Here is a 27,028-nt window from a genome sequence, read left to right on the forward strand (position 1 = left end):
GATTTTGAGGCTACAGTTGGCTAGTGCAATCGTTTCATGAACAGGAAAAATCTGATATTACGCCAAAAAAAAATGCACAGAAACTACCAAAAGATCTTGATCATAAAGTTGTAAGTTTTCACCAGTTTATTATACGTAACTGGCGGAAACACCAGTTTGCATTGGCAAATATTTAAAACATGGACAAAACCCTCATGAATTTCAATATGATAGTGAATAGATCAGAGGAATGGGAAGGTGTTGTTGTGAATGTCCGACAGGACGAAGTTAAGGCCCATGGTAATTTTCAAATGGAAAATTAAGCAAAATGAAATTCCCTGCAGGTATTTTTGTACATTTTCATGAAAAAGAATGGATTGATGAAAATGGTGTACAACTATGGATAGACGATGTATAGAACAGGTGGCCAGGGGGTTTATGCAAAGAACGGAGTTTGCTGGTCTGTGATGTGTTTTGTTGCCACTTAACTGAGAACATTAAAAGTAGATTAGTACTACATAATAGTTATCTCGGGTGATTTGATGTCTACATTGCAACCTCTCAATGACTGCTTTAACAAGTCATTCAAAGGCCATGTGTGCGAGGAATGGAATATATGGATGTTGAGTGCAGAAAAGTTGGTTGCAAGAGGCAGGGCAACGTGTGCTGCATTGCTTGATGTCCTGTGTAAATTCGTGCTCAAGGCATGGACAAAGTTAAAGTAGAGACTGTGATAAAATCATTTAAAAAGTGCGGTTTCTCTTGTGATGGTATGCAAGGCGATTTTTTTTTGTGGGACACTGTGTGGTGGTGTAATATATTATGCTGACTGCTTGCTAATGGTTATGACTGTAGATTGGCTCAACCCTAATGGTCCCGTTGTCATACCCACACTCCTGTTCGGCTCCGAATCGTGGGTCCTCTACCGGCACCACCTACGGCTCCTAGAACGCTTCCACCAGCGTTGTCTCCGCTCCATCCTCAACATCCATTGGAGCGCTCACACCCCTAACGTCGAGGTACTCGAGATGGCAGAGGTCGACAGCATCGAGTCCACGCTGCTGAAGATCCAGCTGCGCTGGATGGGTCACGTCTCCAGAATGGAGGACCATCGCCTTCCCAAGATCGTATTATATGGCGAGCTCTCCACTGGCCACCGTGACAGAGGTGCACCAAAGAAAAGGTACAAGGACTGCCTAAAGAAATCTCTTGGTGCCTGCCACATTGACCACCGCCAGTGGGCTGATAACGCCTCAAACCGTGCATCTTGGCGCCTCACGGTTTGGCGGGCAGCAGCCTCCTTTGAAGAAGACCGCAGAGCCCACCTCACTGACAAAAGGCAAAGGAGGAAAAACCCAACACCCAACCCCAACCAACCAATTTTCCCTTGCAACCGCTGCAATCGTGTCTGCCTGTCCCGCATCGGACTGGTCAGCCACAAACGAGCCTGCAGCTGACGTGGACTTTTTTACCCCCTCCATAAATCTTCGTCCGCGAAGCCAAGCCAAAGAAGAATGGTTTAACAGATGGTGCAACTTATCCCACTGGTCAGTAGAGGCGGCTTCTTCTGTTAATAAAAGCCTATAGAATGATATGTCTGGTTCTTGCTTATGGCATATCGCACTGACGATGAAGCTGAAACCACCTCATCAGATACAGTCCTGGACCCGTATGATGATCGTATAAGCAGTGAGAGTATGGATGAGCTTGCCACCATCTTTGCCTCAGACGATGATAGAGTGATTTTGAAGGGTTCGAAATGTGTGGGTATTTTCAATAAAAATCTCAATGAAAATCTGTCACAGTCGGGGTTTTTCAAATGTTGACATATGCCAGGTCGGCACTGGTGGATTTTGAGCTGAATTTAAGGTCTCAAAAGTATATGCAGTGTATAAGTTGACACCCATTTTTTTGAGAGATTTTTTGGGTTTCACAACTCGACTTGTGTGCTGGATGTACAGAATTATTCATGCTCAAAGAGCTGTTTTCCCTCAGCCATTAAATATTGTAGGATTTCAGTATGGGTTGTCTAGTCTACAACTCCAGAAACAATTTTTTTTTCTTTTCCACGACATGTAGTTTGCTGATACAAAATTATAACTTGTGTTCTGACTTCTCTGGTATAATCAGTATATCTGCCACTTAATGAAAAGGGCAGGGAATTAATTCTTAACTATCTCAAAAGCATGCCACTTGCCTGAACTCTTTCCTAAATCTGCATTTCTCACCTACATTTAGTGCTATTTAAAATTGGCATTTAATTTCCTTTGATGCATTTCAAATGAATATATCAAGCCTTTTTTTGGTTGCCGTTTGTGGCCTTACTTGATGATCCCAGCGCTGTCTCTATGCTGGAAAACTCTCCTTTTAATCCAAGCACTCACTGCAGGCACTTGATCCACTTTTCAGATGAAGACAACATTTTACTCTCTTGGATTAATGTAAGACGCCGTGAAGAGCAGAAAGGGAATTCTATGATTTATCTTGCCTGTTAGTTGCACTTTAACCAATTCGCCAAGAAATATTATCTTGCATCTTATCTCACTAATGTACTTTTTGTCTTACATTGCTGGGCATAAATTGGCTGCTATCTTTTGCAGCATTTTAAAAAAGTTTTGCGTGACTTGAGACAACCATCAAAATGCAAATTAATTCTTTTTGCTGCTTTAACCTACTAAGGATTTGTAGCAAATCTTCTGTTATGGTACCTTGCTTGGAATCATAGAAAATACTGCAAGAGAAGACCATTCATCCCTTAGAGCCTGCACCACCATTCAATCTGATTATGACCTCAGTAACTTGCTCCTATTTTCTTTTCAAATGGAAAATTAAGCAAAATGAAATTCCCTGCAGGTATTTTTGTACATTTTCATGAAAAAGAATGGATTGATGAAAATGGTGTACAACTATGGATAGACGATGTATAGAACAGGTGGCCAGGGGGTTTATGCAAAGAACAGAGTTTGCTGGTCTGTGATGTGTTTTGTTGCCACTTAACTGAGAACATTAAAAGTAGATTAGTACTACATAATAGTTATCTCGGGTGGTTTGATGTCTACATTGCAACCTCTCAATGACTGCTTTAACAAGTCATTCAAAGGCCATGTGTGCGAGGAATGGAATATATGGATGTTGAGTGCAGAAAAGTTGGTTGCAAGAGGCAGGGCAACGTGTGCTGCAACTCCCTTTTGAATATATCTAATACACTAGCCTCAAAAACTTTCTTGGTAGGAAGTTCCACACGCTCTCTGAGTGAAGAAATTTCTTATCTCAGTGCTAAATGGCTTGCCCCTTCTATTGTCGGGTATGAATTGTTGGAATATACAGAGTTGTTTATAAACCACAGATGATCTAAATGGCTTGGTTTATTATTGTAATGATGTATCTCATTCAATTTTCAAAACTGGTTGATGAGAATAGTCTGAAGCTCCTCAAGTATGGCTTCTACCACCCTGGAAATATATCAAAAGTGTTGACTAATTGTAACCAGTCTCAGTTAGCTTGCAATATACTTTTCCTTCTCAGAAACTTGTGGTGATAAAGCTTTGTTATAGTCGTAGAGCCATCCAGAGAGAAAATGCCATTCAGCCCACTGTGTCTACGATGGTCAGTGAATGCCCACCTGTAATATCTTGTATTTCACCACTTGGCTTTTTGTCCCTGGGCAATTTAACTACTCATTTAGATATTTTTTAAAAAAATGAAGTCACCCACTCTGTTTCTACCACTCTCTCTAGCAGGACATTCCAGGTACTCATCATTCCTAGCATTGACTGTTTTTTAAATGACAAGTAAAATCTGACCTGTATCAAACTACTCTACCTGAGTACCTCACAGAGAACTGATTTATCAAAGGTTCTTGATTCTCCATCTGAACACTCGCAAATATGTTCCCCTCCCAGGTACTTAAGATAAGCAGTCAATCTGTTCAGCTGTGAATGAGGTTCCTCTGGGATGGCAGATCAGAAGCCCAAGAGTGGAAGCACGTTGAAAATCAAACAGGTATTGAGAGAAGTAGTATGATCTAGGCAGTCTGTCAGCACATGAACAGATGTAGCCAGTCCCCAGTGATAACCTGCATTCAGCTTGAAGAGCAGGGTAAAGACCTGAGCCTCACACCATTCATTCCCAACCCTTGTAGGAAGCCTCTTCGCATTGCTGCTGATGCACCACTAGAGGGCAGGGATTAGTGCCAGGTTCCTGGCATAGCTGCAGTCTGCGAGATCTCTCTCTCTCTCCATACTGCTATGATGACTCCCTTTAGTGTTGATTCCATTAGTGTGTTTCCCATTCTGATGCAAGCCAAGGTAGCAGAATATTGCATCATAAATCTGTCTTGGCATCAGTATGAATTAAGTACTTCTATATGCATATAAACCTCTGATTAGGCCACAGTTGGAATACAGTTGTGGCAGCTACATTACAGGAGGAATGTGGAGGATTTAGAGAGTGTGCAAAAGAGGTTCACCAGGTTGCTGCTTGGATTAAAGTATTGGCCAGAAGGAAAGGTTGGACAAACTTGGATGTTTTCTCAGTTGTCGGAGTTTGTTAGAAGTACATGAAATTGAGAAGCATAGATACATTATCCTCTTCCCAGAGTGGCAATGTCAAATGCCATTCTGCATAGATTTAAGGTGAGAGGGGGAATTTTGAAGGAGATGTATGTGGTGGACAAGTTGTTTACACTGGGTGGTAGGTGCCTGGAACTTGCTGCCAGGGTAGGTAGTGGAAGTGTGGTTTTTTGATGTTCAAAAATGAGTCAGGAAATGCAGAGAATGCTTCAGAAAACTATCTAAATGCTTCCTAAACATTGCTATCACGCAAGTCATTTCCTACTTTTAATCAGTAAACTCCATAGTATACTTCACCAATGCTTGCTTGGGCAAAACAATCAGCATGGATGTGATGTGTGCTGTACAACTTTGACTCTATAACACTTGAGTGTTGATCACCAGTCAGATTTATTAATCTGAAATTGGATGTATATAGATAGGATTTTGAATTGTCTATATTTATGAAGTGGGAAAGCTCCTATATTTAGAATATTACTTCCCCAAACAATTTCCTTTTTCCTATTCAATTGCAGAATACATCGGGTATGGAGGATCAGAATGAGGACGAGTCCCCAAAGAAGAATACGGTATGGCAGGTAAGATTGTACAGAGAAATAGGGGAGATGTCCTAGGAATGTTCTTTTTTATTTAAGAGTATTGGGTGTCAGCAACATATTGCTGGTGGTGGTGGAGATTGGTAAAACAGGGACATTCAAAAGATAGGCACATGAATGTAAGAATAATAGAGGGTTATGGGTGTGAGGTAGGGAAGGAATAGATTGATGTGGAGTGGGTCTATAGGTCAGCACAACATTGTGGCCCAAAGGGCCTGTACTGTAATGTTCTAAATTGAAGACCATAGATGTGAATGACATTAGGAATGTTTGGGGCAAATTGGCCATACGTGGTTACAATTTCATTGTGTTATAGACTGCAAAGAATGGCCATTTGTCATTATATGGCTCATTTGGTATACAGCAGTACATTGTAGGGTTTTGGCATCATGCTGTTATCTCTTGATCTCAAAGAGTTCACTGTGTCAGGATGGAATTACCAGGCCCAAAGCAGTTCTTCCAAGTGAGGCAATACTTCACCTGCCAATCTCAAGGGGTCATTTATTGCATCAGGTGCTCCCGGAACAGCCTCTACATCAGGAAAACTGGACCCAGATTGGAGGATCGCTTTGTTGAGCACCTTTATTCCATTCACCATAACAGCTAGGATCACCCAGTGGGTCTCTAATTCCTTTTCCCATTCCCCCACTGACACATCCATCTATAGACTACTGTATCACCAATTTAAGGCCACTTACAAATTAGAAGAACAACTTGCATTTTGACTTAGCAGTCTCCAACCAGTCAGCATCAATATTGACTTCTCTAATTTCTGGTAAACTTTTCCCACCCCCGTTTTCTCCCTTCCCTTATTTTCTCTGATCCTTCAACCCACTTCTCTGCCTCTTTTCCTTCTCTTTCCACTCCCTGCCTCTTTGATTTGTCCATCACCCTCGTCTTCCATTCTCTAGCTCCCTAATACTTTTCCTTCATTCCATGATCTATTTTCCTCCATCAAACTGCACCTTTTGCAGCCCTCTGCCTCTTCCTCCCATGACCTCCTATCTTACATTTTCCTATTTCCTCCCACCACCTAGTTCCCCCTCCCATCTGTATTCACTTATCTCCCACCCCTACCACCCCCCAACTCCTTTATTCTGGCTTCTACCCTCTTCTCAGTGTGATGGATGATTAGTTGATGATCCTATAGCTTTGACCTTCCACTCCATCTTGATCCACTTAGAAAATGATGCATCATACACGAGGCTGTTGTTCATTTGACTGCAGCTTGGCGCTCAACACATTTATGCCTCAGAAGATGGTGGATAAACTGTCCTCGCTGGGACGAACACCCCTCTCGGCAACAACTAGTCAGTCCGGGCTGATAGCAAAAGCTCAAGTCCCATCACCTTAGGGCTGTGTGCTCGGCCCCGCTACTCTTCACACTGCTGATTCACAACTACACTGCCAGTTCGAACAGAATAATCAAGTTTGGAAATGATGCAATAGTAGTTGGCTTCATCTGCAACAATGATGAGATGGCTTTCAGAGAGGAGATTGAGCAGCTCATAAAATGTACAGGAACAGCATTGTGAGTCTCAGCGCAGACAAGACAAAAGGAGATGTTTGTGGACTTCAGAAGATCAACTATTCTCCATAACACATCAGTGGCTCCATTGTGGAGAGAGTGATAAGCACAAAATTCCTTGGTGTGCATATAGAGGATGACATCATGAACCTACAACACCTCCTTATTGGTCAGGAAGGTGCAGCAGTGTCTACATTTCCTTGGGAGGTTGAGGAGGGCAAAGCTACTGGTCCCTATCTTGACCACAACCTACAGTTGAGGGTGTCCTGTCTGGATGCATCATTACAAGGTTGGATAGGTGCAAGGCATGGAACCAGAAAACAATACAGAGGATCATCAAAATGGCCGAAAAGATCACTGGGGTCTTCCTTTTCTCTATTGATGACATTTCACTATGATATTGAGCCTCAGATATGGTTCAGAAAACTACAGTCGAGTACCCCTTATCTGAAGTTCCGAAAAGATCCAAAAACTGAATTTTTTTAATAGCACCAACGTGATGTCACAAGTGCTAGTTTGATTACAATAACAGTAAAAATAAGCCAAAATCTTTGCATCTGCCTGGGAAGATGCCAAACGGAGCCAGGTCCAAGACTTCAACATCGGTTGCAGCTGGAGTCAGCGAAGTCTTCTCCATTCTCAATAATGGGTGCGGTTCTGTCCACATTGAAAAAGTTGCCTTGGGCTCACGGGCAGGACCAGAGATCTCGGGCTCCCAAGAAAGAGCGGGGACTGGTGGCAGGGTGGTGTCGGCAACTGGCGATCTTTAGTAAGCAGAGATCAAGTTTTTTTGGGTAAATATTAAACATAATTTCATGTTAATTTTCCACTTGTGCTGTCATGTCGGCACTCAAGAATCCTGCCATTTATTGCTGCTCTTTAACTGCTGAAGCTACTGTGCTGCTTAGTTCCGTTTTCCCAAAATCCAAAAACACCCAAAAACCAAAAAACGCCTGGTTCCAAGCATTTCGGATAAGGAGTACTCGACCTGTATTGATGACCCTTTCCATCCAGGACACAGTATATTTGACCTCCTACTATCAAGGAGGAGGTTTAAGAGCATCAAAATCAGAAGTGCCAGGCTGGGAAATTGCCTCCTTTTGCAGGCTGTGAGATTGTGAACAGTAACTAGTAACTGAGTAAATCAAGTGTGGTTTTTTTTTGTGGGTGCATATGTGCACCGTCACACAGAGAAATGCTGTTTGTCAGGTTGTACTCTATATGTACAGTCAGATAATAAATTTGATCTATCTACAGGATATCTGTGTCGCAGTTCTTGAAAACCTAGATACAACTCAGGCTTTCTGCTTTATAAAATATGTTTAATAATGTTCTAAAAGCATTAATGCACCCAGCTCCAACAATCACACTATAGAAAAGAGGTGGTAAATCTCATGAAATGGTGCGAGAATAGCAACCTGAGTCTCAATGTAGACAAGACAAAGGAGATGATTGTGGACTTCAGGAAGACCAAGGATGGCCACCCACCACTCACATGGATAGCTTGGTTGTGGAGAGAATAGCACTAAGTTCTTCTTATGAACTTAGACTTACGAAGTGACCTATCATCAACAAAAAACTTCTCTTCGCTTGTCTGGAAGGCACAGCAATGTCTGCACTTCCTGAGAAGTCTGAGGTGGGCAAAGCTACCAGCAACCATCCTGTCAACTTTTCTACAGGAGCTCTATCTAAAGTGTCCTTCTGGCTGCATCACAGTGTGGAATGGTTGCTACAGAGCATTGAATTGGAGGTCAATCAAAAGGACCATAAAACCAGCTAAGAACATCACTGGAGTCTCTCTCTCTCCCTCTACCCCGTTGATGTGATTTACTGGGATTGTTGCTTAAAGAGGACTCATAAAATCAGAGAGGACCCTTAACACCACGTGCACAGCATCTTTCAGCCTCTCCTGTCGGGAAAGAGATATAGAAGTATTAGAGCCAGAACTACCAGGTTGAGGAACTACTTCTTACCACGACCAGTGAGACTTCTGAACTGCTAAAAAAAACAACTCTGAGACTCTGCTATTTATTAATAATATTTATTTTAAATATACATATATGTGTACTGTACTTGTCTGTATGTGATATGTCTGCCTGTGTGTTTGCACTGTGGACTGAAGAACACTGTTTAGTTGGTTTGTACTGGTGCAATCGGATGATAAATAAACTTCTACTTGAAATACATTAAACTGTTTTAACTATCTAAAAGAGAGTTATTTTAGTTAACAATCTGTTCCATTGAAACAATGATTGATTTTGAAATCACTATGTGCTGCTGTTTAAACCAGCCATTCTCAATTTTTTAGGCTAGGAAGAAGTCCAGTTTATTTGGTTTCTTCCATACTTCTCTCCTACTGATTGCATAATATTTTATGATTTCATTTCATGGCCTTCCCCTTAAATGTGCTGTGCCCCACAGGGGCCTATGGCTCCCATTGAGAATGGCTGGTTTAAACAAAGACAACCTTAAGTTGGACAGTACATAGCTTAAATCCATTTGACACTGGTTTGAAAACTGATGAATCATCCATCAAAGACTTGTAAGTTTAGGGGGCAGTTTGAAAACTACTGGGTTATATTAACAAGCAGAGGGGTGCAGGAGAAGAGTCTTTTAGCTAAGAGTGTTGTTGAATTTTGGATATAAACTCAGTGTCGTTCCTGTGCAAAAAGATGTTAGAAATTTCTTTGCTCAAATGATCCTTGGACACATGAATCAGCCAAAGTACTTTCTACCGTATTAATAGTTTCCCCTTAGAGTCTTGAAAGCTTGCATAAAATCATCCCTCAATCTTCTAAATATAAGGAATGTCACTTATTGGGTCTTGTACCAGAGTCAGAAATGTTGTTGAATCTGGCCTCAGAAAGATTCTGACCACCATGTGGGCAGTTAGTGCAACCCTATTACAGTGCCAGTGTCCCGGGTTAAAATCCGGCAATGTGCATAAGGAGTTTGTATGTTTTGCCAGTGACCTTTGTTGGTAAATTGGATGTAATTTGGTGGCATGGTTTTCAGTGGCCGGAATGGCTTCTTCCATGTTGTAAATAAAATAAATCAAATGGTGATCCCGCCTGTCCCTTACTACCAATGCATGCATTGGGAGGTGTAGCTCAGTCATGTATTTTAACCCATGCACATGTGCCCTGAGATCTATAAAATTTGCACTTTTTAACTTTGATTTCCATCCTTGGTATGTTTATTTTTTGACTAGCTAAATTGGCCATTTAGAGCCTTCTAAGTGAGTTATATCTGGCAGAAAGCTGCAGAAGTGTATATTGCCACCAATGTAACACAGTGAGTACAGAGGTCTCAAATGTGGGTAAATATGTCCAATTTAGAAGAGCATTGTTCCACTTGATGTTTAGCTTTCCATTTATACCATAATTGCATGGATGGAAGAGATGAACTGGTGATTTGTTTGAATTTGAGCTAAATTAATTAGCATACTGTTCAGCAGCATGGATCAAGCTGACAGTGCTTCATTTCCCCTGAGAGGACTGATCCTAGTGTGATCTTTCCTCACCATTTATCCATTGAAACTCTGGTAAATCCAAGCTGAAGTCCTCTTGCAATGCAGTTGCAGGAACCTGCGCAATGTGTGGCATGTGATTTAATGAGGGCTTTTGTATAGATGTAATCTAATTTTTATTTCTTTACATTCGACAGATGAAATCCCAGTCTTCCATTACTTTTTATTGTCTGATATTGTAATTCATGCACATGTACAGTGAGATCATTTAGGATTTCTGCTGTAACTGATTTTGGCTGTTTTTAAAGGCATAATCCAAAGTGGAAGATTCACACATACACAAATTTAACTCTGCCCAAGTTCTGTTCATTCACCTGATAACATTCCTTTAAACTTTCTTTTGCTTCTATCAAGTGCTTCTATTGTAGCTTTTATCAATTTTAGTTGCAAACTTTTACCATAATTTTTTAAATCTTATCAATATATAAAATAAACATAATGAATAACTGAGCTCACAACTCATATGCTTGAGGGATATCAATAATTGTATCCTGTCAATTGCAATATTTGGTGATTTTCCCCATTCTGTCTCCTGTTCTTCAGCTAATTTCCCAACCAAGTCAATGATTTGTCTCTAAATTTATGAATTTCAATATTTTGCCAGTTCTCCTATGAGGGAAAGGTTTTTTAGTCTCTCTGAAAGTCTAGATGATATCCATGGATGTCCTATTGTCCATTCTTTCTTTTATCTTTTCAAAATAATTCAATTAGTTCAGTAGGAAGGGTGGGAAATGGAGGAAAGAGGTGTGTGTGTGCGCGCGTGTGCGTGTAAATGTCTGTCTGTCATACAGTACAACTCCAATTCACTAAGATCCTCATTTATCCAAAATTTAAAAATAAATTTGGATACATGAGGATATCCAAAACAAATCAGAAATCCTCATACATCCAAGATTTTTTCAGAGCTGAGCTGACTTCACAGGTTGAAAAAAAAATTCACCTGACATGAAATTAGAACAACTACTGTCCTCACTTCAATTAACTCCCTCCCTTTTCTCTTTCCATTTCTTCTTTACCTTCCCCTATTGACTTTTCTCTCCAACTTGCCCCCTCAAACTGCATTCCACTATCTCCCAGCCTCAAGCGGTCAGAAGAATCCCTTGTCCCGGCATCATCAAGGAGAGCGGCCTCCTGAGCAGGAGCGGGACCTTGCGCTCAGTGGCATTCTCTCCCTCCTCAGCACAGCAGAGCTTCCCGTTGACGACTCTGAACTCTCCCCTCGGCTTACTACCGTACTCTCTCTCTCTCACACACACACACACACACACACACACACACACACACACACACACAGACACACACACACACACACACACACACACACACACAGGCTAGCAGGGGAGGATTCAGAGTTGGGTCTCGTGAGTTGGGGTCTCCCTGGGGATCAACAGCAGCAGTGCATACGTGTCTGGGATCAACGATGATTGGGAAAGAATTAAACATTATTTTAATGCTTAAAAAGCCTTTCCTTATTGTTTGTTATTTAAAGATCGATACAAGTGATTTGCTGTTGTTACTGGGCTGTTTAAAAAAAAAGAACAGTTCACAGAAAATACAGTTCTTTTGACATAGGCCCGGTCCCGACCATTTCGGATAATCGGAGAGTTGTACTGTACATAAATCACCATCAGTTAAAAAATATCAATCCTGCTTTACAATAAATAAAAACTGTTTTGAGTCCAGTCACAATGGTAATGTTGACAACATGGCAGCCAAACTGAACATAAAACTGCTTTATAATATTGACCAGAATCTGTTTTTAGAAACATTGACAAGAGGTACATATCAGGACAGTGAATATAATTTACCTCCATTTCTGTGCAAAGTTTTGTATATTCTAGGGAAAAACATACAGAATTTCTATTCTAATGTTTAATCTGAAAGTGGTTCTTCACACCGAAGACTGGGAGCAGTTCAAGATGCAGCAAAGGAGGACAAAGGGATTAATCAAGAGAGCAAAAATAAATTACGAAAGTAAGCTTGCGGCAAATATAAAAACCGACTGCAAAAGCTTTTATAAATATGTCAAGAGGAGAAGATTGGTGAAATCCAGAGTAGGTCCTTTGCAGTCGGAATCAGGGGAATATATAATGGGGAATAAGGAAATGGCAGACCAATTAAATTCTTACTTTAGTTCTGTTTTTACAAGAGAGGATACAAATAACCTCCCAAGGATGTTGGGAAACATAGAGACTAATGCAAGGGAGGAACTGAAAGAAATCAGTATCTCTAAGGACATGGTCTTGGGGAAATTGATGGGATTGAAGGCAGATAAATCCCAAGGGCCTGATCATCTACATCCTAGGGTACTCAAGGAAGTGGCCATTCAGATAGCAGATGCTTTAAGAATTATTTTCCAGAACTCGATAGACTCAGGATCAGTACCCATGGATTGGAGGGTAGCTAATGTTACCCCACTATTTAAAAAGGGGGGTAGAGAAAAAGCGGGGAATTATAGGCTGGTGAGCCTTACATCAGTAGTGGGCAAAATGATGGAATCCATTATTAAGGATGTAATAGCGGAGCATATGACTAGCAGAGAAGGGATCGGACAGAGTCAACATGGATTTACAAAAGGTAAATCGTGCTTGACAAATCTATTGGAATTCTTTGAGATGGTGACAGGTAAAATAGATGGGGGAGAGCCAGTGAATGTGGTGTACCTGGAGTTCCAAAAGGCCTTCGATAAGGTCCCGCATAAACAACTGGCTTACAAAATCATGGCTCATGGGATCGGGGGCAAAGTATTGATGTGGATTGAGAACTGGCTGGCAGGTAGAAGACAGAGAGTTGGGATAAATGGCTAGTTTTTTGAGTGGCAGGCGGTGACCAGTGGGGTGCCACAGGGATCTGTACTGGGACCCCAGCTGTTCACAATTTACATTAATGATCTGGATGAGGGGATTGGATGTAATATCTCCAAATTTGCAGATGACACTAAGCTAGGAGGGGTTGTGTGCACGGAAGAGGGGGTCAGGAAGCTCCAGTGTGATTTGGATAAATTGAGGGACTGGGCAGAAACATGGCAAATGCACTACAATGTGGATAAATGTGAGGTTATCCACTTTGGTAATACAAACCGGAGGGCAGATTACTATTTGAATGGCAATAGATTAAGAGATGGGGAAGTGCAGAGAGACCTAGGGGTACTTGTACATCAGTCTCTGAAGGCGAGCATGCAGGTACAGCAGGCGGTTAAAAAGGCAAATGGTATGTTGGCCTTCATATCAAGAGGGTTTGAGTATAGGAACAAGGATACCTTACTGCAGCTGTACAGGGCCTTGGTGAGACCACACCTGGAGTGTTGTGTGCAGTTTTGGTCACCTTATCTAAGGAAGGATGTTCTTGCAATGGAGGGAGTGCAGAGGCGATTCACCAGGCTGATACCTGGAATGGCAGGAATGACTTATGAGGAAAGATTGTGCAAATTGGGATTGTACTCCCTGGAGTTTAGAAGATTGAGAAGGGATCTCATAGAGTCATATAAAATTCTGGCAGGACTGGACAGAATGGATGCAGATGGGTTGTTTCCAATGATGGGAAAATCCAGAACCCGGGGCCATGGTTTGAGGATAATAGGCAAACCATTTAGGACCGAGATGAGGAGGAATTTCTTTATGCAGAGGGTGGTGAATCTGTGGAATTCATTGCCACAGAGGGCAGTAGAGGCAGGTTCATTAAATATCTTTGGCTTGGCTTCGCGGACGAAGATTTATGGAGGGGGTAAATGTCCACGTCAGTTGCAGGCTCGTTTGTGGCTGACAAGTCCGATGTGGGACAGGCAGACACGGTTGCAGGGGAAAATTGGTTGGTTGGGTGTTGGGTTTTTCCTCCTTTGCCTTTTGTCAGTGAGGTGGGCTCTGCGGTCTTCTTCAAAGGAGGTTGCTGCCCGCCGAACTGTGAGGCACCAAGATGCACGGTTTGAGGCGATATCAGCCCACTGGCGGTGGTCAATGTGGCAGGCACCAAGAGATTTCTTTAGGCAGTCCTTGTACCTTTTCTTTGGTGCACCTCTATCACGGTGGCCAGTGGAGAGCTCTCCATATAACACGATCTTGGGAAGGCGATGGTCCTCCATTCTGGAGACGTGACCCACCCAGCGCAGCTGGATCTTCAGCAGCGTGGTCTCGATGCTGTTGACCTCTGCCATCTCGAGTACTTCGACGTTAGGGATGAAAGCGCTCCAATGAATGTTGAGGATGGAGCGGAGACAACGCTGGTGGAAGCGTTCTAGGAGCCGTAGGTGATGCCGGTAGAGGACCCATGATTCGGAGCCGAACAGGAGTGTGGGTATGACAACGGCTCTGTATACGCTTATCTTTGTGAGGTTTTTCAGTTGGTTGTTTTTCCAGACTCTTTTGTGTAGTCTTCCAAAGGCGGTATTTGCCTTGGCGAGTCTGTTGTCTATCTCGTTGTCGATCCTTGCATCTGATGAAATGGTGCAGCCGAGATAGGTAAACTGGTTGACCGTTTTGAGTTTTGTGTGCCCGATGGAGATGTGGGGGGGCTGGTAGTCATGGTGGGGAGCTGGCTGATGGAGGACCTCAGTTTTCTTCAGGCTGACTTCCAGGCCAAACATTTTGGCAGTTTCCGCAAAACAGGACGTGAAGCGCTGAAGAGCTGGCTCTGAATGGGCAACTAAAGCGGCATCGTCTGCAAAGAGTAGTTCACGGACAAGTTTCTCTTGTGTCTTGGTGTATGCTTGAAGGCGCCTCAGATTGAAGAGACTGCCATCCGTGCGGTACCGGATGTAAACAGCGTCTTCATTGTTGAGGGAATTAGATATATTTTTTCAGTATAAGGGCATTAAAGGTTACGGAGAGAAAGCGGGGACAGGGTACTGAACTTTAAGATCAGCCATGATCTTGTTGAATGGCGGAGCAGGCTCGAAGGGTCGAATGACCTACTCCTGCTCCTATTTTCTATGTTTCTATACTGCATTCATGAGTCAGCCGAGATCATGAGTTTGTCACATACATTCCTGTACATTACCTGCTGCAGCTGAACAGTTATTTGTAAAATAAAAATGTAACAATAAACTTAGATGAATTAAAAAAGACAATAAGTATCTAAAATAATAATTATTCACGATAAATATTCTGTCCAAAAAATGGTGCAGAGATCTTTTGTAGTGTCAGAATAATATTGGATCAGCAAAGGAGCTTCAAGGGCCTGATAGCTGTTGGAAAGCAACTTTCTGTCCTCTGGTTTGTGAGTGAGATTAATGATTAAACAGCAATGTCAAGGTGATCCCTTTTTTGGTACAGAAATTTGCCTCTGCAGAATTCACAAGCCATGACCCAAAAATTGTGATATGGAATGAAATTCACTAAATTCAAATAGGGAACAAAATATATAAGTACAATATTGAGTATTCTTTTCATAAGTGTTTCTTGACACATGCAAATGTCATGGTTTTGTGATGGCAGGTTTCTTGAGTGCTGTTGAAACTGCATTGAACTAGCCACGTGTAGAATATATTGTTACATTTTGACTTGTGCCTCATAGATGGAAAGGTTTAGAGAATGAAGTGGTGAGTGACTCACTTATGAGCTGCTCTTGTAGAAGCAGAAGTGATTAGAATGCAGTAGTGATGACTCCAGGATTTGAGTGGCTGACATGCTGTTCATCATCAAGGCTTGACTCTCTTGGAGGACATGGTCATTCCTTGGCAGTTGTGCAACACATTGACTACTGCTTTGATATTGCTCCGTGCATTAGTGACTGCTTCATTATTTTTGATGAAACAGCTGAAGGTGTTATAGATTAAAGATACTTTTTGTTCAAGATTCGAGGTTCTTTTATTGTCATGTAATAAAAACAGAAAACATGAATTTACATAAAATTTCCTTAAGGTAGACAAATATTCGCCATTAGCACAAATTGCTCAGTGCCCTTTACAGTCAGAGAAAGAGATGCAAAAGAGTGTCCATGGATTCTTCTCCAACACTCCCTCAGTCTCTGCAGTCACACAGACTTCAATTCAAAAGCATTGGCAACCTGAGCCCCAGATCCAAACTTCTGACACGACCTGGAAGCCCTCGACACCCTTTTGCATCTCGGTTTTGATACCTGTTACCCCTTCAGCCAGTCTCTAGCAGTCTGCACCCTTGACTGCAATCTCCCACAGCCTACAGGGGCTCCTCGCCTCAAGTCACCACAGCCCGCTCCCTGTGTGTTCTTCACCTTCCGGGTCCTTTGCTGGTCTTCTGCCGTGGTCACTGACCCATGGGTCATCTCTGCATCTCCTTCTCAAATGGGGAAGTGGTCTTCCTGATTTCTGGTGCCCTGTGCCTGTCCTCTGCTTCCCCAGAGTCTGCAACTCCTTGTGGCCTGCTGCTGATCATAGGCACCCCCCTCTTGGGTCCAGACCCCATGGTCACAGTATTTTAAAATAAACCACTGTTGGCTCCTTTAACAGACCTTTTAAAGGCTGTACAGAGCCTTTGGCAGCCAGATTGGATGGTTGGGCCCCACGGGGAAGTGTGATATTTTTTATTGACCAGGTATACCATTCTGAGGAATTCCTATGGATCTCTTAGAAATGAGATGGCTGATTTCCAATTGTTAAAACATTTTCATTTGTATGTATCATAATTCCAGCTAGTGGAATATTTTTCTAAATTCCCACTGCCCACAGTTTTACCAGGTTCCTGGATGCTATATTTTGTCAAAAAACATTTGTGCTTAACTTGCCTCTAGAATCCAGTTTCTTAATTTCCACCAGCTGCTCCAACGTTGTGATGATGTGTCATAGCCATCAAACTGGTAGATCCCAAGCTCCCACACTCGTGAGTTGGTAATGCTTGTTAGCCCTGTCAATGACATCTTCTATCATTTTGGTGGTGAGAGAGAAAAAATTGATTTGCTGGTCTGTCTGCACATTCTGAGACTTCAGCATTAGCTAATTTCCAATTGGCTATTCTTGCATCATTAGTGAGTAGACCTTGCCTTCCCAATACTGTGGTTGACAACATTGGAACCATGTCACTGAAGCAAAACACAATGCAGGAGAAACTCAGCAGCTCAAACAGTTTACTTTATTCTTCTTTCTTTGGCTTGGCTTCGCGGATGAAGATTTATGGAGGGGTAAATGTCCACGTCAGCTGCAGGCTCGTTTGTGGCTGACAAGTCCGATGCGGGACAGGCAGACACGGTTGCAGTGGAAAATTTGTTGGTTGGGGTTGGGTGTTGGGTTTTTCCTCCTTTGTCTTTTGTCAGTGAGGTGGGCTCTGCGGTCTTCTTCAAAGGAGGTTGCTGCCCGCCGAACTGTGAGGCGCCAAGATGCACGGTTTGAGGCGAGATCAGCCCACTGGCGGTGGTCAATGTGGCAGGCACCAAGAGATTTCTTTAGGCAGTCCTTGTACCTCTTCTTCGGTGCACCTCTGACACGATGGCCAGTGGAGAGCTCGCCATATAACACGATCTTGGGAAGGCGATGGTCCTCCATTCTGGAGACGTGACCTACCCAGCGCAGTTGGATCTTCAGCAGCGTGGATTCGATGCTGTCGGCCTCTGCCATCTCGAGTACTTCGACGTTAGGGATGAAGTCGCTCCAATGAATGTTGAGGATGGAGCGGAGACAACGCTGGTGGAAGCGTTCTAGGAGCCGTAGGTGATGCCGGTAGAGGACCCATGATTCAGAGCCGAACAGGAGTGTGGGTATGACAACGGCTCTGTATACGCTTATCTTTGTGAGGTTTTTCAGTTGGTTGTTTTTCCAGACTCTTTTGTGTAGTCTTCCAAAGGCGCTATTTGCCTTGGCGAGTCTGTTGTCTATCTCGTTGACGATCCTTGCCTCCGATGGAATGGTGCAGCCGAGATAGGTAAACTGGTTGACCATTTTGAGTACTGTGTGCCCGATGGAGATGTGGGGAGGCTGGTAGTCACGGTGGGGAGCTGGCTGATGGAGGACCTCAGTTTTCTTCAGGCTGACTTCCAGGCCAAGCATTTTGGCAGTTTCCGCAAAGCAGGACGTCAAGCGCTGAAGAGCTGGCTCTGAGTGGGCAACTAAAGCGGCATCGTCTGCAAAGAGTAGTTCACGGACAAGTTGCTCTTGTGTCTTGGTGTGAGCTTTATATAGCAAATATAAAGATACAGAACCAATGTTTTGGGCTTGAGTCTTTCATCAAGCTATGAGCAAAATGTAGGCAGGTGCCTACACTGAAGCAAGTGGCTTCACCATTGAGCCATTGGACATATTTTGGATAACAACATCCATGATAATTGTCCCCTTCTGGCCTTCCAATGATGTCTCTGACTTCTCCACTTGAAATTTGGGAGAACCAAGTTGGAAGCAGTTGTACAGGATCCATACAGCTAGCTCCTGGAACATGTCATTTGGAAGACACTTTCTTTCAGCGTGAACAGAACTGCTTTCATCAATGGGCAGGAGAGTGTTTTGTCTTTCGAGCTTTTTCATCATTCAGTCAGGTCATATCCTTAGTTGGTTTACTTTCCCATTATGTTTGGTTTTGAAAATAGTCGACAGAGTATTGGGGCCTTTTCAGTCAAAGTTTCAGATTTCCACTTCTTTGGAAGAAGTACTGGTATTTCTAATTTTCCCTTCTAAATACTCTGAATGTAATTTTAATATTCTTCCCCCTCGCTTTGGATGCCCTTCTCACCAGGACCAGAATAAATATCCCATTTATTCCCACCATATTGAATTCTTTTGTCACCATAACCATCTCTGTTGAGTCACTCCTCCATGTCAGACACCAAAACCAATTGATGTTGATTCTTTAAAGTTTCCTCCACCAACCCCCCCCCACAGCCCCTGCATCCTGTGGGAGTGGGGTGGGGTTAGGAATCCTCTTTGTCATCAGAGTGATTACCCACCATGTGTGAGCATGCCTGTGATGTGATGGGACAGGTAACCCCTTCTTTGTTCAGTGTCACACACAGTTGTACCAGGGCCTGGTCTGTGATTGGGAGTGGTAGATCTGTACACTGCCTTGCAACGTCACACACCATTTGGCAATACTTGCACCTCAAAGAGATCAGCTCTCTTCCAGGGCTCTGGGTATGCAGTCTAGGTATTACTTCAGTGCCGCAGGGACAGGCTGCAGCATGCCTGAAAGTGCGATATTTCAGAGGACGCTGCATATAAAGACCTTTGTCTGCCCTCTCAGGCAGACGTGATTAAACATTTGTTGAAGTGCAGGGCATTTTTTCTTGAAGCTTTGAGCAACATTCGCAGTTCAGCTTGCGTTACTAAAATAGATTGTGGTCATTTGTCTTATGCTATTTGCGGATCTCACTGTGCATACATTTGCTGTTGCTTTCCCCCATTATAGAGACGATAATTGAGTTGGTGGGGTGGGGGGGGGGGATTTATAAATTGTCGGTGACATTGTTTGGGAGGTCCTGAAGTCATGAGGCATGTTTTTTTTTTGCTTTCAGAAGGAGGCATGGCAGCTATTTGTGCTCTGTTGACCCGCCTGAAATCAGCTAACTCGGTGATCTTGATATTTCAATCTCATTTTCTGTGCTGTGCTCTCCTTGCTGTTTGGCTGCTTGACCTAGTTTCCCGGTATAACACTATGGAGAAGCACAAGACCAGATCAATACCATTTTCTTTGCTTCGAAGGATGATAGCTTTGCACTGCTGTTGTGATTTTTTTTATTTTGCTAAATGCTTTAGGGATGCAATGCATCAAATATAGATCAGATTTTTTTTTTTTGCTTATCTAGGCCAAACTTGCGCACTGATTTAGATAGTTTATAAATATTGCACTTGGTTTAGATGTATTGTCTCTTGTGCTATACATTTTGTTATGTAACTGTTTAGCAAAAGAGAATTGTTAATTTATTGAGCAGTTCCTGAAATATTGCATCTCTTCAAGAAGGCTGGTATGTCTCAGCTGATCTGATGGCTGCTATCTTGCTCCTTCTCTCCATTAATCCAGCCACCCCCCCCCTCCCATTTCAACTCCACCCCCAAGCCTAGCGCAGAAAGTCTGCTGCAGTCTTTAAAGTGTTTAGTATTGAAGCATCTGTATTGATTTAGTCTCAAACTTCAATCTAAGTATCCATGTTTTTGTTTCCTTTTTTTATGATAAATGAATCCAGATCACGAATGGACCCCCTTCCATGATCGTCCCCAGAAAAAGGCCTTCGGGAAACTACGAGAAAGAGAAGGATTTGTGTATTAAATACTTTGACCAGTGGTCTGAATCAGATCAGGTGGAATTTGTGGAACATCTAATCTCCCGGATGTGCCATTACCAGCATGGACATATTAACTCTTATCTGAAGCCTATGCTGCAGAGGGATTTCATTACTGCTTTACCAGGTAAGATGAAATCAGGTGTATACATGAGGAAGTATTAGTATGAATGGTGTGTGAGATTCTTCCTACATTGTTATAGCTGGGGCCTTTTAATAGAGAAAGGTAAAAGTCTATGATGTAATGTATGAACAAAGTTGCAAAGAGAATAAATGAATCCTGATAAGTTGTGAAGTCAGGGATCACAGAAGAGAAGCAAGACTGTGTGTGGGAGGGGGTTAAGGAATTTGACAGTCTAAAATATGCAGGAACAGGAAAATTAAAATGGCAGCCAGGAGATGCTGGATACAAAGCAGGTCAGGCAACATATTTGGGGAAAAAACACAGGTAACATCTCAGGTTGAAGATAATTCATCAGAAGTGGGAATGAGAGAAAACTAGTTTTAAGTGAAGGTGGAAGGAGAATAGATAAAAGAGGTAATATTGGTGCTGCAATGAGGCTAGAGTGGAACTTTACTTTCTGGGACTTGGAAAGAAACTTGAGAAGTGAAGTGCAAAAGAGGAGTATGTTAGATTAAAATAAAAACACATGAAGCTGGATACATTAGCAGTTCTCATGAAGTGTCTTTGACATGAACTGTTAATTCTGTAACTCCTTCCACAGATGCTGCCTGACCTACTCAATGTTTCTAGCACTTTCTGCTTTTAATCCAAATGTCTATTGTCTATTTGTTTTCTTGATTTTCTGAGCATGCTGAACAGTTTGTTAACAATGTTAACAGGGGAGATCCTTTTGGGAGGGGGATGGGAAGAATAGAATGGAATTGTATTGTAATTGTTTTGAGATTACAAGGCGGTTCATAGATATAGATATTTTCTAGTTGCATAAAAGATATTCAAGAGTAATTAACAGTACTATTACTGGGAGAATATAAAAAGGAATGAACAGTAAGTTTTGATTTTAAATTGATAAACAGCATGGAACAGCCCTTTGCGGCTGCCAAATTATACTCGTATGCCCAATATATACAACCCTTGTGCTCACGAGGGTATAATATTTATTGTATTTCTCTGGAGTTCAACCATCAGTTCCCAGTATTTGTTTTTGATTGTAGGTGTTACAGGGAATGGCTGAAACAAATTAAGTCCGTGCCATTAAATCGCCCCAACCTTGGTGAAAGTTTGAAAATGTAGAAATAAAACACTCATTTTGATTATCCTTTATAGTTGCTGTGTATTTAACTGATTTTGTGGTCACTAGGTTAAGTTACTGCATTTGGCTCAATACATATGGGGAAAATAGTTCATCTGAAATGTTTCAATGTTAATAATCTTTATTATTTGTTGTCTCTGATTATTTGAGTGTTTTTTTGGAGCTTATAATGATCCCTCCATGTATTAATTCAGAATAACAGGACTGTTTATTTGTATCCCTGAAGATTTTCTTGCTGTTGAAATAAACAGATAGAAATTCTCTTGCCCACTATTTTGTAGACCCAGTGGAATGCTGGGATATCTTCAGAGTTTAGATGGCAGTGGCTGTACTTCATCGGACCCCCAGGAGATGGCAGCATTAGTTGACAGTTTTCCTCAGAATCTTTTTCAAACCTTATTCATCTTGAGCCATGGCAACACAAAGTATTGCAGAGCTCAAGCCTAAGTTAGAATGCAAGATAAAATATCAAAAATGTGCCCTTTTTTTTGATGTTCACTACAACGTTTGAGATTCCTCTCTCGTAAGGAGTTGGCTGTTGAACACACTTCATTTGGGGAAGTTTAGTGTTGGTTACAGATTTGGCTGGAATTACATAATGATGCTACATTTGAATTGACAGTGCCCAGCCACATCTGGATTCAATTGGTTTCTTTATCCATAACCTTGCCCTAAATAAAACAAATTAAAATTTTTGAAGATGTATGAACCAACAATGAATATGGTAACACTAGTCCCTTATAACACTGGCACCTTATCCTAGTAATTAATGGCCAGTATGAATGCTCGAGAATTGGCACTCAGGCATAAAATCACCCCGGGGATAGACTGCCTAGATAGGTTGTATCATCTCCAGGGTCATCTGATGCCTGTATGCTGATTAGCCTAGTATGAAAGGGACATGGATTATCCAGGGATAACGTAGTGACGTGTTGATGACATTTTTGCATGAGTGCAGGAACATGAAGGAAACAAAAGATTAAAAAGAAGGTATAATAAACTTTTTATTCAATTTACTAAATCCTGATCAATGTATTATGATCTTTTATTTAAACAAAATTACTCATGCCTAATTATAATATAATTAAGCATTATGTACAACACAATATGAGCCTTTCAATCCCTGATGTCCTGCCAACCTATATAAAACTTTAAATTTCTAAAGGACCATGGGAAAGTGATAGTAGCAATAAAACACACAGATGCACAAATTATAAAGACCGTGGGAAAGTTGCAGAGAGGGAGCAATGACGGACCTGTCCTCCCATAATTCCATGTGGCAGAGAAAGGGCTATAAGTACAGAGGACTCATGGAGGGGGTTTTCTGCCACACAGAATTCTCATTCGTGTTCTCGCTCGCGCTCTCTCTTGCGCTCACTCTCGCTCTTTCTCTCTCTCTCTCTCCCTCTCTCCCTCCCCCCACCCCCCACTGCAACTTTCCCACAATCCATTAAAAATTTATGAAGGTTTATATAGGTTGGCAAATTTTATGCCACTTTTTAAATATTTTGTTTTCTTCACGTTCCTGCACCCATGCAAAAATGCCATCAATGCGTCACTATTTTGTCCCTGGAGATTTTGTGCCTTTCACACTAGGCCAATCGGCACGCAGGGATCAGATGACCCTGGGGATGATGCAGCCTACCTAGGCGGTCCATCTTCTGCGTGATTTGACTCTTGTATGCTGATTAAGGAGCTTTCACACTGGACCCTTAACCAGAATGTTGGCCGTTAATTACTAAGACAAGGTGCCAGTGTGAAAGGGGCTATGGATGAAACAGGCTTTGCACTAACTGGTATCAGGTTTATCTGAGCCTGAAAATTACTTTGGCTTGGTCATCTTGCAAGAAGATAACAGGATTGTTACTTTGCTTCTCTCCAGGGTGCTGTCATGTTGAGAATGCTCGATGGGTTTACAGTGAGACAAGTCTGGACATAAGTGTTAGAATCACATATAATATTTGTTAACACACAGGAAACAAACAGGAGAACGTTAAACAGTACTTGATCACTATTTCTCTTAAGCGATGATATAGACTTCATCACCAACATCGAAGTACTCAAGCTGGCAGAGTCCACAAGCATCGAATCCATGCTGCTGAAGACCCAACTGCGTTGGGTGGGTCACGTCTCCAGAATGGAGGACCATCACCTTCCCAAGATCGTGTTCTATGGCAAGCTCTCCACTGGCCACCGAGACAGAGGTGCACCAAAGAAGAGGTACAAGGACTGCTTAAAGAAATCTCTTGGTGCCTGCCACATTGACCACCACCAGTGGGCTGATATCGCCTCCAACCGTGCATCTTGGCGCCTCACAGTTCGGCGGGCAGCAACTTCCTTTGAAGAAGACCGCAGAGCCCACCTCACTGACAAAAGACAAAGGAAGAAAACCCAACACCCAACCCCAACCCACCAATTTTCCCTTGCAACCATGCCTGCCTGTCCCGCATCAGTCTTGTCAGTCACCAACGAGCCTGCAGCAGATGTGGACATACCCCTCCATAAATCTTCGTCCGCGAAGCCAAGCCAAAGAAGAAGACATTCACCTGGACTTCAGTTGGACTCCGACAATAATGAACCTATACTCGGCCCGCCCATATACTTTAGTACACACACTACAAACAGGGACTCTTACACACACCCAGTTCCCTGTAAATATTACAATATTATGGCTCAGCTTCGGTGTAATGTACACCTTACCTGCGACACTTACAGCAATGTCCACAGTAGTGATCTGGCATGGAGCGATGAACGGAACTTGGACCATGAGGCAGAGAGCAAGAATGCTATGCATTGGTGTTACATACAATGATAATTTGTGCTTCAGCAAGCAATAACCCTAGGTGATTTAAATTAGCTAACGCCAAGGTGTGCACTAATGGGTGGCCGGAGTTCAACCTTTATTGACAGGTGATGTGACTTCTGAATAAGTTTCAGACAGGGAGGACATGACCACCTGCAATAGACACATTCCAGACAGGCAGGGAGGGAGGCCACATTCCTCTCCACACAACAGATGCCCATGCTTCTCCCCATGCTTCCACCTAAGCGAATGCCATGGCTACCAAGTATTTCAGCCTGAAATTCAGTGTGTCCAATTGTAGTGTGCTTGGCATGTTACAGCGAGGGTTGCCGTTTCAAATGGTGGCACATGCACACTGACCAACTTGATGTGTGTTTGGCCTTGTGGAACATTTATTTCAATGTGTGAGAGCATTAACATTGAGCAAATACTCTAAAAGGAAAACGGGTGACCAGCCAGAATAAGCATGACATTTGAAATAGTTTGCATCAATGGAAAGGTTTCTGAAATTGCATATTAAGAGAAGGATTAAAGAAATATTTAGAACCATAGAGCATTTCTTAAATTGCTACATTTCCTGTATATATATATAAACTGAAATATTGGTGTTTTTTTGGGTAAGGAGAGGACATCCACTGCTGTGTTCACTGTTTTTCCTCAGCCTGTGTATTATTAAAATAACTAAAAAAAAATGTATATTACACAAATCAAAAATTTGGAAGTAAGGAGTCATAAAGTTATTTCAACATGCAACTAAATGAAGAAGAATTATGCAGTGGACACTTTTTGAAGGGCTGCAAATGGAAGCACAGTGATTAACTTGGTGGTTTAGCAATCAAGAAAACTGGGATAATAAGGTGAATGTAACAAGTTCAGAAGAATGAGAGGAGATCTTATAGAAACCTATAGGATTATGAAGGTTATGGATAGGATAGATGTAGGAAGGTTTTTGAGCTGGCCGGGGAAACTAAAACGAGAGGACACAGTCTCAAGATTCGGGGGAGTAGATTTAGGACAGAGATGAGGAAAAATAGTTTTTCCCAGAGAGTAGTGAATGTTTGGAATTCTCTAACCAGGGAAGTGGTTGAGGCTGCCTCATTAAACATATTTAAAATTTGGTTAGATAAATTTTTACATGATAGAGGAATTAGGGGATATGGGGAGAAGGCAGGTAGGTGGAGTTAGGTCATAAATTACATCAGCCATGATCGTATTGAATGGCGGAGCAGGCTCGATGGGTCATTTTTGGCCTACTCCTGTTCCTACTTCCTTTGATCCTATGTAAATCCAACCCCCCCTCCCCCCAAGGCATATTGAAAGCTTTGAAATACATTGTAAAATCAATCTAGAAATAATAATTGAAATTTTTAAAGTTGTTTTCTGCAGTATAATTTCTCAGTATGGCTATATTTAACACTGTACATTACCAGGAGCTTAACCATCCTAGAAGTGAAGGTTTTCATTGTTCTTTTTGAGTTGAATGATTTGGAGGTTGCAAAACGAGTCAAAAGTGATATTTCACTCCAACTCTATTGATTAATGGAATTAGCTTCAAGAATGCTGGCATTTAGTAATTCTTGCTGTCATTTGCATATATCACTACTAGGTTTGTCCTGTTTGAATTTCATAGGTCATAGACTTTGGAATGAGCAATATTATCTTATTGACATTTAAATTCGAATCACATGAAGCTTGATGTCTACCATTGACTAGAAGGGCAACATTTTAAATTATATTTTGGCTCTGGGTGATGTTCATCTACTTGATCTGTGAAACAAAGTCTTTGCCATCCCAAAATTAAGAAGATGAAATGTCAGAGAAGAGCTTGATTTAATGTCAGCAGAGATTTAGATTACCACTAGTTGCTATTGTGGGCTTGGTGAAATAATAGGTCCTCCACAAAGTATCCAAGATCTTAGTTTATTGGTTGATTGATTATCATATTGTGGTAAGCTTTGACCTGTGTAGAATTTAAAACAAACTTTCAATAGCTTGTTGCAATGCTGAGGACTGTTCTAATGATTACCCTGCATAGTTCCAGATAAATGTACTGCCAATACAGTCAATGAATAGCAAAAGAGAACTCTGTTGAGTTTTTGGCAGGATTGAATGCAACTAGGGTACCTCCCTGCAGCTTCACTTAATCTGTTGCATCCCTGTAGGAATAACTAATGAAATCTGCGGAATGACTGATTTCAAACTGGAAGTTCATAAATAAGAGTTACGTAACCCAATGAAAAAGATGCGATGATTGTAATAAAAGCACAGAAATGCTGGAGGAACTCAGCAGGTTTCACAGCGTCCATAAGAAATAAAGATATATAACCAATGTTTTAGGCCTGAGCTCTTCTTCAAGGTGTGTACCTTCTTCAAGAAACCTTGAAGGGCTCAGGGTCAAAACATAAGTTATACATCTTTACCTTGTATGGGTGCTGCAAGACTTGAGTTCCTCTAGCATTTCTGTGTTTTTACCTAACTCACGCCAGCTGTAGCTAATGAATGACTCCAATATCTCCTTGCACAGTGTTTCCCAAGTAAGTGTAGCCTTGTCCATACATTTCACATTTTCATTTGCCTT

At 42.0% G+C, this 27,028-nt stretch overlaps 1 protein-coding gene across 12 annotated transcripts in view; it reads left to right on the plus strand.

Annotated features, from left to right (window-relative positions):
* Positions 1 to 27,028, plus strand: part of LOC138743487 (F-box/WD repeat-containing protein 11) — a 175,656-nt gene that overhangs the window by 63,235 nt on the left and 85,393 nt on the right. For 7 of the 12 annotated variants that reach the window (XR_011344925.1, XM_069898935.1, XM_069898940.1 and 4 more), the window contains 2 exons: positions 5,066 to 5,128; positions 20,278 to 20,500. Coding sequence is in view for 11 of the 12 variants with exons in the window: in XM_069898935.1 (XP_069755036.1) it covers positions 5,066 to 5,128; positions 20,278 to 20,500 (286 nt within the window). In the remaining variant the exon portion in view is untranslated. Of the gene's footprint in view, positions 1 to 3,893; positions 3,982 to 5,065; positions 5,129 to 19,608; positions 19,665 to 20,277; positions 20,501 to 27,028 lie in introns of those variants that run through there. The other 5 variants (XM_069898937.1, XM_069898941.1, XM_069898939.1 and 2 more) reach the window with 4 other exon arrangements.

The sequence above is a fragment of the Narcine bancroftii genome, chromosome 9, assembly GCF_036971445.1.
Source record: "Narcine bancroftii isolate sNarBan1 chromosome 9, sNarBan1.hap1, whole genome shotgun sequence".
NCBI classification, from domain to species: domain Eukaryota; kingdom Metazoa; phylum Chordata; class Chondrichthyes; order Torpediniformes; family Narcinidae; genus Narcine; species Narcine bancroftii.